The 16121-nt window shown below is 41.8% G+C and overlaps 1 protein-coding gene across 14 annotated transcripts in view; it reads right to left on the bottom strand.

Annotated features, from left to right (window-relative positions):
* Positions 1-16121, bottom strand: part of DAB1 (DAB adaptor protein 1) — a 208927-nt gene that overhangs the window by 16845 nt on the left and 175961 nt on the right. For 9 of the 14 annotated variants that reach the window (XM_015636289.2, XM_015636288.3, XM_033516546.1 and 6 more), the window contains 2 exons: positions 12388-12447; positions 2656-2712 (listed from right to left, as the gene is read on the bottom strand). In XM_015636289.2, the coding sequence (XP_015491775.1) occupies positions 2656-2712; positions 12388-12447 (117 nt within the window). The remainder of the gene's footprint in view (positions 1-2655; positions 2713-12387; positions 12448-16121) is intronic. The other 5 variants (XM_015636302.1, XM_015636294.1, XM_015636296.1 and 2 more) reach the window with 2 other exon arrangements.

A 16121-nucleotide genomic window follows, 5' to 3' on the forward strand; every position in this document is an offset into this window, starting at 1 on the left:
AACTGTGAAGTCCTGCATGGAGGAGGCACCAAGGCTGAAGCTGTGGGATTTTAATATTGCTAATGGACCCAAATAGCCAACAACTCACTGTAAAACTATTCTGTAGGGAGTTCTCCACAATGAAAAAAAATGAATAAAACATGAAACAACTATCCAGAACAGGACTGGATGCATTACTGCTCAGCCTTTAACATCAGTGAGCTCCAAGCTTGATTTATGGGCAGTGCTTCTCCCTGGCTCCTTTTCTAAACCCTCACTTGGAGGTCTTAAAGCATGGCAGCAGCACATGGAGTGCCAGAAGGATACAGAAGGGATGGGCTTTTAAAGTGCTGCCTGATTTCCCCTTGCCCATGGGACAGGTGTGACCTGGATAAGTGGACTTGAAGGAGGATGCACAATTGGGTTATTGCAAGTTTGTGGCTCTACACTTAATTCTTGTTAGAAATATTTCCTCGGGACGCCCTTCACTGGGAGCTCAAAACAGGTCACCCATGCAGGCCTGGCTAACTGGACCAGAAGAGAAAACACACTTTATTATAAGAAGCATCTTGAGTGGCTGCATAATCAAAGCTCCTTCACATGTTCTAGAGCAAATTTACTCCCATCCACCTGCAAAAGAGTTCAGCTGGAGTTCAGGGATGTTAAAGCACAGATCCCTCAGAGCTCTGCAGGAAACCCAAACCCCATCCACCATCCTTATCAGGGTGGTTATACTGCAAAGCTTTGCTGAGAACCAGAACTTCTCCTCACTACCTCTCCTACTGATTTTCCCAGAATCACACCCACAACATGTGGGAAGGCACAATTCTCATTATGAACAAGATTTAATGCAAATCTTAGTTTAGCTCATTGAATCTCCTCCCCATCTTAGGCACATAAACCTTGGATCCTCCTATCACCCAGACAGGTTTGACATTCAGTTGAGTCTTGTCCTCAAAAGCAGCCCCTGAAAGCTTTGGGCAGTAACCAGACTGGCAGGTCAGGCTTTACAGCTTTCCAGGAGACCAAGATCACCCCAAGATTTTCTCCTGCCTTTAACCTTCCATTACAAATTACCCCTTAAGGAGTAAGACTACACATATCAAAAGCTTACACATTTTTGTTTTCAATCCAATCTCTAGTCCCACACATAAAAGCAACACCACAATCACTCAGAACTGGAATTTGTCTAAGCAGCTCTGTTGATTCTCAGCTTCACATCACGATGTACCCAGGGATGAATTATCTCACATTTTCTCACATCATGTTTTATATTAAAAAGATCACATTGCTTTAGTGCTATGACAATGCATTTTCTTCTTCTGGGCTTATATATCCCTCTAATTATCTGCATGGAAATGCAGAAGGGAAAAAAAAAGGGAAAGCCACGTTTTCTTCAGGGTACACCAATTGTAATGCTCTGTACTAAAATACTGCCAGGAACAGCTTCTGAAAAAAAAAAACCCAAACAAGCAACAAACCCAGCCTAAGCCCCTTCTGCAGTGTGCACAAACACATTAGGCAAGGGGTGTTAAAATGCCCAGGAAAGTGGGAATACTGACAACAGCAGCACTCATCTGGAAATCACTTCAAGCCTCCTATAGGCACTACTGACTCAAGAGGTGTCAGGTGACACTGAAATACTCCAAGAGCCACTTTCTTCTCATCTCTCCAAACTGCTTGTTTAGCATCACCCCAAACCTGCCCTTCTCCTGCCCCCACCATGAACTATTCACTGTTTGCTGGTAAGAAACACTTGTGTCCTTTCCATGAGCAAAAGCTCCCCTGTGCCTCCACCCCAGAGGAGCAAGCCAGGGAGGATGGGAAAGGGCAGGGTGCACACAGATGTGTGCAAAGCTGTACATTTCTTTGTGGAAAAAATAGTATAGGTTTCACAGGAACACTGGAAATTGATAGTCAGTATACTTTTGAACTTTGGATTATATGAGATGCATTTGAAAGGTGGTAACTGAGATTTCTGTGCCTCCATCCTCTTGGATAATGGGAATAGTAATACTTTTCAGAGTGCTTCAAGGTGATGGATCTCTGGATACTCTTCATAGATATAATTCTGTTAAAGCTCTGCAGACCCATTTCTAAACAGGCAGCTGGAGAGAGTGATAGGAAAGTCAACAGCACTTTGTTATTATAAACCCTCACTCACAATATTCCCCAGGAAAGAAAATTATATTTACAGGGGAATTATTTTTTTTTTACAGAAAAGCAACCTCATGTGCAACAGGAACTACAGAACCACATCAGAGAATGTAAACACAAATTCAGTGGGAACACAACACCTTCATTTACTGACTGGAGGCAGCTTTAAACAGCAGCCCTTGGAGGTGGATTTTGAAGTCCCAAATGATCCAGGAGTCTTTTTTCTACAACCCAGCTCTCAGCCTGAATAAATGAATGCATCTTCTCTGACACAGAGCTGCCTTTATCTACTTGCAGCACATGAGATCCTGGACACCAAGCACTTATCTTTTATTTCTGTGATTTCACTGTCACTACAGAACTGATTTCACCCCTTATGCTTCATTAAGATTATTCACATCTGATATTAGCTACGTTCCAGTGAAGTTAATCCCAAGCTGAACATTTTCCAATTGCACTGTTCCTAGAGATGATTTCAGCTCTATTTCCTTAAAATATTTTTTAGTGTCACAACCTTACCTGAGTGACTGAAACAAGATTTTCATCAATGTCCAGCAATAAGTTTCCATTCTCCAGCTGTAAAGCATGATTTATGAAATGAGATGAATGATTTATGAAAATGACATGAATTTCTGAGCATGAAAATGATAACCTCCATAATTATTGACTTCAGCATTGAAATGAAAACCATTTCCATCTTGCTGTGAGCACAGATATGAAATCAGGCAATCAAAACAGTGAGTCTGAATGCTGCTGGGATGTGGGGCAAACATACACTTCATTTGTGCTAAATCTCATCTTCTGGTGTATAAAGCAATTTTACCACTTGTGACACACCTATTTATTTTCCTAAATATTTATTAATTCAGCAGTAAGCATACCCAGTGAGTTCTGATCCTGCTTACATTAATGGAACTTTTCCCAGGCTTGTGAAAGAAGGGATTTAACATCCTCAGGGGAAAAAAAGAATGATTGACTTTTGGATGACAAAAGCTCTAAAACCAAGTATCTTCAGAAAAAACACACACATTTCAAACTTTTTTCCTGCCAAAGGGTAAACATAATTAAGATAATTAATTTCTTTCCATAGAAATTTTGAAAATTACATGAGTCAATTCAAGTTATATTTAAATCTTTAGTTTTTCTGCATGTAAATATACATGGGAATATACTGCCCTCACATCTGTACATATCTGTATCCATCCACACACTTAGCACTTCAGAATGCTAAATTTCAGGTAATATTTATTGTAGTGTTGGAGACTTCATTTCTGCAGACACAAACAACAGCAGGCTGTCGAAAATCAACTCTAAGATGACTGAGAAGCTTCATACAAGTTACCAGCCAGTAATTCCACGTCATTTAAAAATCCCACAAACAGCTTAGAATGCTTTCCCCCCTCCCCATCTCATCACAGAGCTGAAGAAAAGAGAAAAAAAAATGAGTGGGAAAAGGCAAAGTCAAAGTAACATAATGTCACTGTGCACAATCAGCAACAGATACAGTCCTGCACCTTCCTGGAGCTGACCCTGTGTTCCCCCAGCCCCAGGTGAGGAGAGTGTGAGAAAAGCTGTGTCCATTTACTCCAAAAACTCCAGAGACACTGAAAATACTCTTTAAATGGAAGCAGGAGGCTTTCAGAGGGCCCAGTTTTGGGCAGCAGTTCATCACTTTGTGCTCTGACAGCTCCCTTGTTTGCCCCCTGCACCAGAAGCCTGGAGAGATGCTCCAGCTCTTGGTCTTTCTCCATGTGAGGATTCCTCCATGGAATTTGGTTTAATTATTCAGGAAGGCAGATGGTGAATGTGAGACCCCACTCCAGCTCAGCCAGCCAGGAGCTCAGCAGGCCCTCACCAGCAGCCGTGCAGGCCAGGGTGGAGGAAGGAGAATTAATCCCTGTACCCTGGTGACATTAAACCTGGTGTGAAAGCTCCATCTCCTGTACAGGCATGTGAGACATCCTGCCAATCCTGCAAACACAAAATATGGAAATCTGGCTCCTTAAAGCAGCAGCACCAGTCCAAGCCAGGAGTGGTTTTAAATGAGCAGAATTCCTCGTGACTCTTTTCACTATTCACTAAAAAATAACTTATTATCCAGGAGGTGAAGAAAACTCCAGAGTGTACAAGCAATGGTAATCATAGAATATCCAGAGCTGAAAGGCACCCATAAGGATAAGGGACAAGTGAACTGCAGCTCTCATAAACCACATAAAACTGATCCACTCCAGTACTCCCTCTGATCACCAAGTCCTCTGAAAAAACATCTTTTCTAAGCAATGCAGAAGTTCAGAATTTAAAAGGGAAATCTGAAACAGGGCTCTTGTGCCCACAAGTGTGAAGCACCTTCTTCTTTCACTCCCATTCAAGTATCAAGACAGAATATCCAACTTCTGCTACTCAGTCTGTTTTTCACCAGCAGCAAGGGATCTACACTGACATATGGCACGAGAAAACCTGCTTAATACTGCTGTACTTCTGCAAACAAGATGATAAAAGTAGCATCTCACAAAACGTGGTTTTGTGATCCCAGAGAATGGAGCAAAGATGGTGCTTAAAAGCACGAAAAAAATACGTGGTAATTAACTTGTACTCTGCTACACAGCTCAGCGAGAAAAAAAGAGTATGAAGGATACTAAATATAGCAAATAACCAGCAATTAGTAATTAACCTTTGAGCTGGGTATTAGCTATTCAACTCTTTTAAGGCAGCAGAGGGATTTAAACTTTAGTTTCCTGCATGTAGGGTGAGTGTTAGACCACACAGCCCAGCAGACAGAAGAGGAATCACCCAACCACAGCCTCTCTGCATCTCCAATTCCCTTTTTCTGACATGGATTTCACATGCAAGTCTAATGACAAGTCAAAAGGTTGGTCAAACTAAAGATTTTCTATCTTATTTCAGTTGAACATGTAAATATTTTGGCTATGACAAATAACTTTCCTGATGGTTTGAATGGTGATTGCAGCTCAGGAAAGCTCCAGTTGTTTGCATCTTACACCACAGCTGTTGATATTGCTACAAGCTCCATGAGCTGCAAGCAGCTTGCTAATTAACCACAATTCATTCAAAAAAAAACAATTAGAACCACAATGAAGGAGTATGTCAGCATCGTGACTAAACCCATCATCAGTCAAACCATGTCTGGTAGGTCGAGACACACCAAAAACATCCCACAGACATTGTTTTCCTGTAGAACTACTGCTGAATTAATGAAGTGGCATGGGAACTCAACAAAGAATTGCTCAATTACTTCCCAATTAAAGAGAATACACAGAAGAATCCGTGTCAAGAAACAATTGTCAATGTCTTTGAAATCTCCAGCTTCCTACAGATCCTCAAATGCCATGAACTTTCCCAGTTACAGACTGCTGTTACCATCCCAGATTTACAGAGCTTCAACAATGAAAGGTTGAAATACAACCCTTTCATTTTAAAGCTGCTGTGAACATTTTGTTGTGGAATAAAGAATGGTTTAGGGTGGAAGGGACCTTAAAGCTCATCCAGTTCCACCCCCTTCCACCAGACCAGGCTGCTCAGGGCCCCATCCAGCTGGGCCTTGAACACTTCCAGTGATGGAGGCAATTCCCAACCAGCACAGGTCATGCCAGCAACATCAGCTGCCATAAAACCACTGCTGGATTTTTATCCAAAATACAGGCCTTTTGGGCATCTGACACTGCACAGGGCAAAAATCCTGTGGTTTTTATCCAGTGATCCACTGGACATCAGAATTCTCCTGTTTCATGTTCCTCTTTTCAGTTTCACAGGGTAACTCTGAATTAGTGATCCATGACCATTCTCCTCCAGGAAATTCTCCTGAAGCCATAAACCTGGGTGTGATGGTGACAGGGCAGCCTTGAGCTTCAGTGCAACCCCCCAACTGTGCAGTTTCCTTTGTTTGGTGACTGGGCAGCCCTGGAAGTGCTGGTTAAACATCCTGTTAGTCAGTCCTGCACAGCTGAAGAATTGGGATTGTTGGATTTAATTGACATCCCAGATTAGCGAGGCATGCTGAGGGAATTGAATTGCTCCACTGTTGCTCGATAGCTGCCTTTAAATTAAGGAACTCTTCATATGATCAAAACAGACGCTTACTCATTTGTTTATTTTCTCTTCATTTGCAGGGAACTTAATTCTGAATTCCCTGTGTACTTGGGGTATTTACTTTTATAGGAAATAGTATTTAAAACGCTTCAATTACCACTTTTCTCTGACAGACTCTAATAAATCAGGAGTCCACCAGAGTGACTCCAGCTTGGAGCCAGGCCCACACTGCTCCCAGGCTTCACATTCCCAAGGAAATGGAACTTCCCAGGCACAGAGGGTGCTGCTGCAAAGGTCCCAGACACGTGGGCAGGACAGGGAAAGATGTCCTGATCCTTTCATGTCAGGAACACAGCCTGGGGAAAAGGGGTGGCTTCCTTTAACTGCAGGTGGGAGACACAAGAGGTGATGAGAACCTGGACTTCCACGTGGGAGCCAAACTCTGCTTCTGGACTGAGACAGGATGCCTGCAGGAAATAAACTTAACAGTGAAAGGGAGTAAGGTACAACTTCATATTTATTGTTTAAAGTACTTTCAAGGCACTGTCTGACAGGTGTATCCACTGCTTTTCAAAATAACAGGTGACTGGAACTCTAACCAAATTTCAGAAACAACTTATTTCTACCTTCATTACTAAATACCTTGTCAAGGTATTTTCCAAACTTTGAAATCCCATGAGTTTCAGCAGGCAAAAAAGCCAAGACCTGTGTACTTCTGTACCTAATAATGTAGGGTAGCACTGAATGAATGTGCAAAAATTAAACCCCTAAATGTGAATGTGATGTAATTAAAGGCATAAAGTGACACAGGCCAGGTAAAGCTGCAAATTTCATTACCTAGAAAGCAGGTTGTAAATAAACATTTTAGTAAATTACTCTGAGCTGTAAGGCTCTGAACAAATCCAAAAGTAGTGAATCAACAAAAGGTGCAGCTGTCAATTTAATGTATCAGCTTCTATCAGAAAAAAATCTGCATGGGCCACATTAAATAAAAGACAAAAATTCACTTTACGTGACAGAATCAATGATTTGTGCCACAATCACTGAGATCCATCTATGGTTCAACTACACTCTTTTCTCCACTTTGGAGAATATCAAAAGGTGCAGAATATTACCCAAAAAAATGCCCAGGCACCCAGTGAAGTTTAGGAATACAAATACACATGAAACCTTTAGACATGTTACCCAACAGACTGCATGACTGAGAGGAGCCACTGAAATGTTCACTGCTAATTTATATCACCCAAATCCTGGATTAAAAACACAAATCTAAACTGCCACACCCATGGCAGCACCCATGTGCCCCATATCCACCAAGAAAACTGTGCCAACCAAGGAAAAGCCTGTACCTTTAGGTTTTATTTTGTTTTCTCTTCTTGAAGAGCACAGGGAAAGAACAAACTGATCAAGGGCAGTGCTGCTGGATTACAGTTTCCCCACACGATGTGATTACATCCCCAAATCCTAAAGGATTGCAGTAGGAAGTGAATTCAGAGCTTTGACAGCATGTAATCATTCTGCTGGTGGAGCAGGGTTTAGGATCACATTGGGGAAATGGTATTACCCATGCAGGATGGGAAACCTGCTAGCAGGACAACTCCTACAGATTAAAATCAGCTCAAAATGCAGCTCACAATGTCCATATGGCATAAAAGAACAATTAAATTAGGAGATTTTATTCCTATCTGTGAAACAGCATTCCTTCACTGTTAAAACCTATTTGACATGCCAGATATAAAATCAGGGATGGTCTGAAACATGAAGTTTGTATGAGGAGATTTTCAATGCTAGAAACTATCCAGATTATCTTTATCTCTACTCATCTATACATTAACAATGGATTCATTCTAACATCCAACCCCTCCTGATGCTGGAAATCAGACTCTGAATTCAGGTTAGCAACTTTCTGAATTGTGTTGCTCTACCCATCAGTGCAAAAACAATTTTTCAGGACTTGGTTAAAATGCCTTTAACTTTGAGCTCAAGTGTTAAATTCCACATAAACCACGTAGTTAACACACATGAAGGAACTTCATCACTTTATGCTGATGATGCTATAAACTGGGAATATTAGGGAGGAGGACCTGGCTTCTGCTTCCTGTGCCACTCAAGTTTTTATTAAGGAATAAACCAGAAAATATCCCAGAAAAGACAGCTCAAAAAACCCCCAAACAGTTGGATGGGGCTTGGAGCAAGCTGGTCTAGTGAAAGATGTCCCTGCCCACAGCAAGGGGCTGAAACAGATCTTTAAGGTGCCTTCCAATTCAAATCATTTTATGATTTCCATTCTATGATTCTGCCTAAAAAACAGAGCCCACCAAAACATCAAGCCAGACCACAAAACACTTTCCCAACAAACTGATATATTTTCCAATTTTGCAACAAGTAGCTGTACCTGTTAAAAATGCACCTCCCATGCTGCACAATTAAACCTCATACACGGGGTTAAATTGAGTGTGACTAAGTCAGGACATTTGAACACAGGAGTCTCTTGCAGCAAATGTAAATAAAACTGGACAGTTTTCCCAGCACAGATGGCCAGACCAGGACTGTGCACTCCCTTTTTCCTCATGTCTGAGAATCTGAAGTCCTGGAAGCCTAACTGTGGAGGCTGAAGTCAACATTAGCAGGTTTCAAGTTGTTTCTGCAAAGCCACAACAATGCAATCTTCGGGATAAGCCAGATGTGGGAATGGCACTGCAATCCCAGCCAGAATCAAAGCTGAGCTTTCCCAAACGCACCAGAACCACCAGGCAGAGCTTGTGGCTTCTAAACCTGAGTGTGCTCAGGCCCAGCTTCATCTGCTCCTCCCACAGCATGTCCTAAGACAGTGGAATTTCTCCCTGTGTGCTCCTGGTTTGATATTCCCCACGTAGCTGGCACCAGCCAAGAGCCTGCCTGCATTGTAAGGAACCAGCTCTGAAGCCTTGGATCTTTATTCAGCAGCGAGATGAGTTGTTTGAAAGCCTTCATGAAATTGTTAAGCAGATAGTTTAGACATTTTGATGAGGAGAGAAGGTTTTATTGTGACGTGACTGACAGTCTCTCTGAAGGGTATTTACAGTCTGACTCTTATTACTAAAAACACCGTGACAGGTAGAACTTGATGTGGATGTTTAATGGGGAGATGAAGGGAAATTATGACAAAAAGAGCTCATTAAACATTTCCCTTTTTTTAGAACAGTTAATTTCACACACAGAACTAGAATTTCTAAGTGGAGCATGCACCACTTAACAGAAGATTTTAGGAAAAGTCTGCTTTCTTTGTCTTGATTTCTACTCTCAGCAAATGGGGAACAGGAGAATTGGTCTAAGGACAGAGCAGAGAGAAAATAAGAAAAAATTTAAGAAGTGTGAGTTAATACCAAGGAAGGGAGAGGTACTGGGAGGGAACTGAAGTCCAGGAAAAGTGTGTGTCTGGAGCTCAGCTGAGGAAAACCACAGGAGAGCAGGATTTGCTGGGAAGGGATGCAGCAGAGAGATGGAGAAATACAAGAATTGCATTGAGTAAGCAATCTTTTCATCCCAATGTCAGAGAAGTGACTTGGCAAGCAGCCACTGCTGATAATTGAGTTCAGTGGGTCCGTTCCAATCCCGGGATGTGAGGCTCATTCCTTTCCGCCTCATTTGCTCCGTATTTACATTATTTGATACCAGAGATCATGAGGAGCCAGGCTATAAAGCACTTTGACACCTGCTGACAAACGACCTCACACAATGGCACAGCATTGTTAAGTACATGAATACACAATTTTGAACTCTCCTGCTCCTCCCTGGCACCACCAGGGAGATGCTTCACACCTTCAGCCTCAGTGGGATCCTCTATCCAAGGAGAAATATTTGCCCAAATGGTTCTGGTGCCTTAGGAAGCTGTATCTTACTGAAAATCAGTGTGAATTACACTGCCCAGTTTCAAAGCATCCTCTGAAATAAGGATTTTGCCCTCAAGAATCTCACCCCACCTAAGCCTAACTTTTAGAAGACCTGCAGGTCATTTAAAATTCATCTGCACCACAAGAGAACCACGTGCAGATGAACATTTATTTCCATCTGAGAGGGACACGTTGTGCAGATGGGAGGAATTTCACAGAATCAGAGAATCACTGAATGGTTTGGGTTGGAAGGGGCCTTAAAGATCATTTTGTCCTAAACCCCTGCCATGGAGCAGGTTGTTCCAAGCCCAATCCAACCTGAGCAGTGGCCAGAGACAAGGCACCTGGATGACCACTTCAATATCCCTCACTTTCCTGTTCAGAGACTAAACCCACCTGGGAACACACCAGAGGAAAACAATCCCAAGATGGAAACTCCATCTCTGTCCAGGGACCGTGGGCAGTTCAGCCTGAATTCAACCAAAACTTGCTGCATTGTTACTAAAAGCTGAATTTATCATCAGCAGAGAGAGTTCATGGTGCCTGAAACCTGACTGGAGCCACAAAAAAGTTTCCCACTTCATTCATCCATTATGAAATTACTGAAAGCAAGAGACCTCCTAATAAAGGAACTGTCCTTACATGTTTAAAGCAGGTACATGAGCTTGATTATTTGCCCTGAGATTGAATTTTAGAGGTTTATATAATAATGACAGCTATAAATTGAAAACAAAATTATGGCAAGTGTCTCAATGACAGAGAGTCTCACATGTGGAAGGGTGAGCAATAAATCAGATGGGCAGTGGAATATTAAATTGCTAATTTTAAGAGCTATTGCTCTTTTTTTTTTCTTTTAATACATACTAATATAAAAAGGTGAAACAGGATCTCAGCTACCTCTTTCTTCCACTTCTCCTTTTCTTCATTAATTAATGTACAGAAGTTGATTAGAGAAAAAGCTTTAATCCCTTTAAATTTAACCATGAACTAGCAAAAAAAAATTTAAAAAAGATGCAACCAGCTTCATGGAGATGGCAGATTAAATGTATTTGATGATTACAGAGTAGGTTCCATGAGTCTTATACCTCACATCTGTTATTTCCAAGACAGAATAGTACCAGAGTGTCTGCAGAAATGATTGCAAACACTGCACACCCAGTCACACTGCAACAACCTAAATTACACACTGTACCCTGAGTGAAATTGAAGCCTCACTGAAAGGATACTGAAAGAGTCACAGGAAAAGCACAGCAGAAAAATTCTAACACTGAACTCTATGTTAAATTACATGAAAAGTAAGTGAAAAATCAACAGCTACTCCATGCCCACGAATACCTCAATCAGTGATGTGATGTGAGTTATTTCACCAGATTTTTGCAGGCAACATGAAGATGCTTCCCTGCTCCTACTGGCTCATCTTGAAATATTTCTGGCAGGGTTTGTTTGCTTGTGCAAAGCCCAGAAGTGTCACAGTCCAGGTCCCCATCCAGCCCCTCCACAGAATTTTTTTTTCTTTTTTTTATTCCAATTCTTGGTCAGCCCAAGCTGTGCAAGTCACCACATCCTGTTTAAAAAAGTCTCCTCTCTTGAACACAGGCACCTTCCCCATGTTTACACTACACTGAAATTCCTGACCTTTTCCTTGTTTTTTCTCCACTCTCACACAGATCCTCAGAAATATTAATTTTTTGTGTAACCAAAGCAATCCAATGATTTCTTGAGGCATTTATAGCACAAATTTATATTAAACAGCATAACCCACCCTTCAGCAAACACACACCTTGTTCCAAAGCATCTGCCACTTCTCTGCACTGCTTGTTACCATTCCTTTCATATTTTGGGAATAAATGCTTCACCTTTTCCAAATGCCAATACACAGAACAGGAATGGTGTTTTTTGGCTACAGCAACATATTATCCCTATTTTTTAATATTTTCATGCCCATGCAAGGCACAAGACAGAAAGAAATCAGCTGAATTAAGGTTGGTTTCTTGTATACTTAGGGCACAACAGAAATAATACACATTTGGGTACTGGAGGAACCCTTCTAAACCAGGCAGCACTTCAAGCATTAATAGAAGGCTTACTGTCAACTCCTAACCACAAATAACACATTTACAAATGGTGATTTGCCTAAAAATGAGTTAGAAAAGACAGAAAGGAGATTCAAGCAATGAATGAGATGGATATTAGTGACACCACAACCCCAACCAACCCACAACGTATCACTGACAAAAGTCACACCACGAGGAACAGATCAAATCTTACAATTCAAGTCACAGAAGCTAAACACCACACTTCCTTTATGTATATAAATAGGGAAGATACTTACACTTACAGGTTGACTTTTTGGCACATCATAAACACCTTCCTTCTTTTGGCTGGTAGGAACCTGCAACAGCAAAGGAAAACTGAGGTCACTACAAAAGCAGCTTGGATGAAATACTGAAAAAAGCAACTGGTATTTATGCACAGTGTGTACTTAAATGAGTAATTAATTTAATACTAATTTTTGATAGTAATGAAATCAAGGATGGTTCCCTTCTTATCCAAGTAGGACTATTAATGGAGAACATACTGAAGAAATAAAACACCTATCTGAATTTTTTAAAGCCCAGCAGTGTTCAGAAAGGAGATTTCCATTCTCAGGTAATTCTGGTTGCATGAAGTCCAGGAGCTCCTTCCTACTTAAATGGTTGTTTTTTGCCTTAGCTTGTGGGTTAGAGATGTGCAATGGAAGTTATGGTCAGGTGAGTTCATCATCTCCCCAGATGAAGAGACAGAGCAGAGTTACCAAGACGAGGGTAAGAGATGTTTTTACCTTGAGTCAGATTTCTTCTTCACATTTCATTTAATCATCTAAAAAGAGTCCCAGTACTGCAGTGATGGGGCCTTGTGGCTGCTCTATGAAATATTTGGTTACAATGCTGCAGTTTTCCTAAGGAATTGAGGCCTCCTGAAGCCTGACACAGGAGAGATGGGCAGGAGACGATGCACTTAAACTTTGTGTGAGCCTTTAGTTGAGCCACCAGTCATGATTTATATCCAGGGGATTTATAACCTGCTCATGCAGACTCAGCTGCTTTGTGCTGGGCTGTGCTTGCCCAAGGACCACTTGTTTGCATATTTAAGATTTGTGATTATATTTCCTTTCCTCCCTAGAAGTACCGAGTGTCCACTGTAAATGACAAAAGCAAAAAGAACAGTAACCTGTTCTAATCAGTGGTGCTTTTCCATCAAACAAGGCACTTGGAGTACAAAAATTACATTTCAGACAACAATGAAACCTCACAGGTCAATGACATGATACTGCAAATATGATAAAACTATGACCTTTTTGTTTCCTAAGATAACAAGTATCTTAAGGTTCTGATATTAAACTCAGACTGGTCTAGAGGAAGCTGAAGAAATGTTTCTTATTCATTGAGATGTGCTATCATTTCTCACTCTGCATAAAATCCTCTCTGTACTGTTTGTCCCTGCTGTTCTCTCACCCCATCACAGCTTTCACAAGAAACTGTGGGTCTTTAACTTGGTGCACATTGAAGAAGTTTGTCAAGAACTCTCAAAGAAACTGAATGTACTTTGTGGAAGATCTCTTCCATTCCTATCCTTGGTGTTCTCTGGCCACCTCCACTAAAGCCAGTATCAAGTTAGATATGTGAAACTGGTAAAAGTTCAGTGTCATGGCATTGACAGTCTGGAAAGAGAGCTGTAGGTGACAGTGAGAGCAGGAACCAGGAATGGTCAATTTAGGAAGTCACTGGAAAGCTTCACAAAAGAAGGGGGAATATGGAAAGGTAAACTGTTTCTAAACTTTCATTAGGGTACATTTTTTTCTGTTTTCTCCTGAATGTTTCCCTGTCAGCCATTCTCCTCTTCCTCCTTCCAACCTTTCTGTGAAGTCATCCCAATTCGAATCTACATCCAGAGCTGACTGAGGACTGAGCATTTTTCCCTGCACTACCAATCCCCCTTTTTCTACTCAAATTTATACTCAGAGAAGAGCTCCTTGCATCTCATATGAAGACAGAGAAACTTTCCTGAAAGCCATTTGTCCCTCCCAGCTCAGTGCTGCCTGACCTGCTCTCTTTTCTTGCTGTGCACCACCACATTTGTTTGCATCTCTGCTTACACTGGGGGGCTGCAAGGAATTGCTGTTTTCCTTTGATGAGCAGTACCAGTAAGAGGTACCAGCACTATTTCTGCTGTCAGCTCTGTCTCTGTGACAGGCTGTGAACCATCTGGATGTCTTTGCATCTTGCAGCAATAAAAGCATCACAATTCAGAACCCCCCATCTCGGATTGTCAGCTCCTCGTGGAGCAGAACTTGCCTCTCCACAGAGACCAGTGCTGTTACACAAACACCAAACCACCTCCCAAAATCCCATCTCTACCCTGCCAGAGCACCAGGCAGCAGAGGAGATGCTATTAAGCAATCTGAGGGTTGGTATGTGCTCAGTGATTGAGTCCTTGCCTAACAAATTACAGCAACTTACACAGATAATATTAAAAGAGCAGACACAGACAGTCTTCGGGGTAATGTATCAAAGAGAGGTGACAGACAGAGAAAGAATGCTTAAAAAGAAAGTTATGACCTCTATTATGCTAAAAAGAAATAGAAATTGTCACTTTCTGCACGTATCTTTCATTTACAATTCCCCATGGGGTGGGAATCTCTTCCACCAAGGGAGAAGTGAATTTGTTCCACGCCAGCAGATGAAAAGCCAGAGCAGCACCAGCAGAAAGGTTTGGTGAAGCTGAAGCCAGGCTGTGTGAGGCTCCTGAGCAGATACATGTTTAGCCATGTCTGGTGTGGGGAAGGATTCACAGTAAATAATAGAAGCTGCCAAAAATCAGCATCAAATTAAAAAAAACCAAAAACAATGAAAACCCAACCAAATCAACCAAAAGCCCCCCAAAAAATTAAAACAGGATCTTTTCTGATTTTGTTTTTAATAATAGCCTGAATGGTTCTGAGATTACCAAGACCTTGTAAGAGAAGCAATTCTGTCAGTGATCTGAGTGTAAAACCTGAGGTGTGGAGACCCAGCCTTGTGGAAGCCAAGAGCTCGGGAAGCCCCAGGAGCTGGGAAGCTGATGGCTATGGCCAGTCTGCAGCTGGGACACCTCAGCATCCAGCAGGTCCAGAGAGACCAAAAAATGACTCCTCACTCCCCAGAGTTCAGCATTTGCTGCACCCAGGTAGTGCCTGCAGCAAACACAGAGGACAATGCTAGGCTGTGAATATCCAGAGTATGGGACACCAATCTCAGGTGTTTTCTGTGACCAGTGTGGGAGGAGGAAACACTTCATCACACCCACATCTGTCAAATGAAGCCTTGAGCAATTCTCTGCTGACTGAGAGGACAGTAACAGCAGTAGCCTGAGATGAGGCAAGGCCTCACTACCTCCTGTCACCTTGCATTTCCATTTTATGGAACAGACACTGCCCAAGGAGTCCTCCAGTTCTCTGGGCCATTCCTCAGAACACAGTTCCAACTTCTTCCCTGCTCACCAGTGTTTGCTGGAACATCTATGAACACTGGGAGCCACAGCCCTATTTTGCTTCCTTCCACCAGGAATTCTTTGAAGTGTCACTGAAAGCTCCACACTTTGATGAACAACAATCACCTTTTCTTTTCCTCAAATCTACTTCTCATGGGATTTTTGTTTCTAGCACAAACCTGACAACTAGACTAGCAATTTTTTAACATTTGCTGAGAGTAGTCAAACTTTCAACACTGAAAATGTTCAGCCTTAGGCAGACTCTCACCTTGAGAGCTTTGCATGTCTTGGTCCAGAGATGCAAAAAGCTGCATTTTTTGAGTGTTTTTGTGTGTGGTGAGGGTGCCAGGGGAGCAGCAGGAAGAGATTAAATGAATCTCATATTAATGACCCTCTGATGGCATCTGTAAGATGTCATTTTCTAATGTTTAATTTGTGTTTTCCTTTCCCACTCAGCTCTTTTTTATTTCAGCTTACAGCTACACTAGCCTCTCATTTTTCCTACGATCTTCCTACATTTTCTCACTCCTTAATGCTTCTCCTTTTTTTCCCTTTTTG

This window comes from Parus major, chromosome 8 (assembly GCF_001522545.3).
Source record: "Parus major isolate Abel chromosome 8, Parus_major1.1, whole genome shotgun sequence".
NCBI lineage: Eukaryota > Metazoa > Chordata > Aves > Passeriformes > Paridae > Parus > Parus major.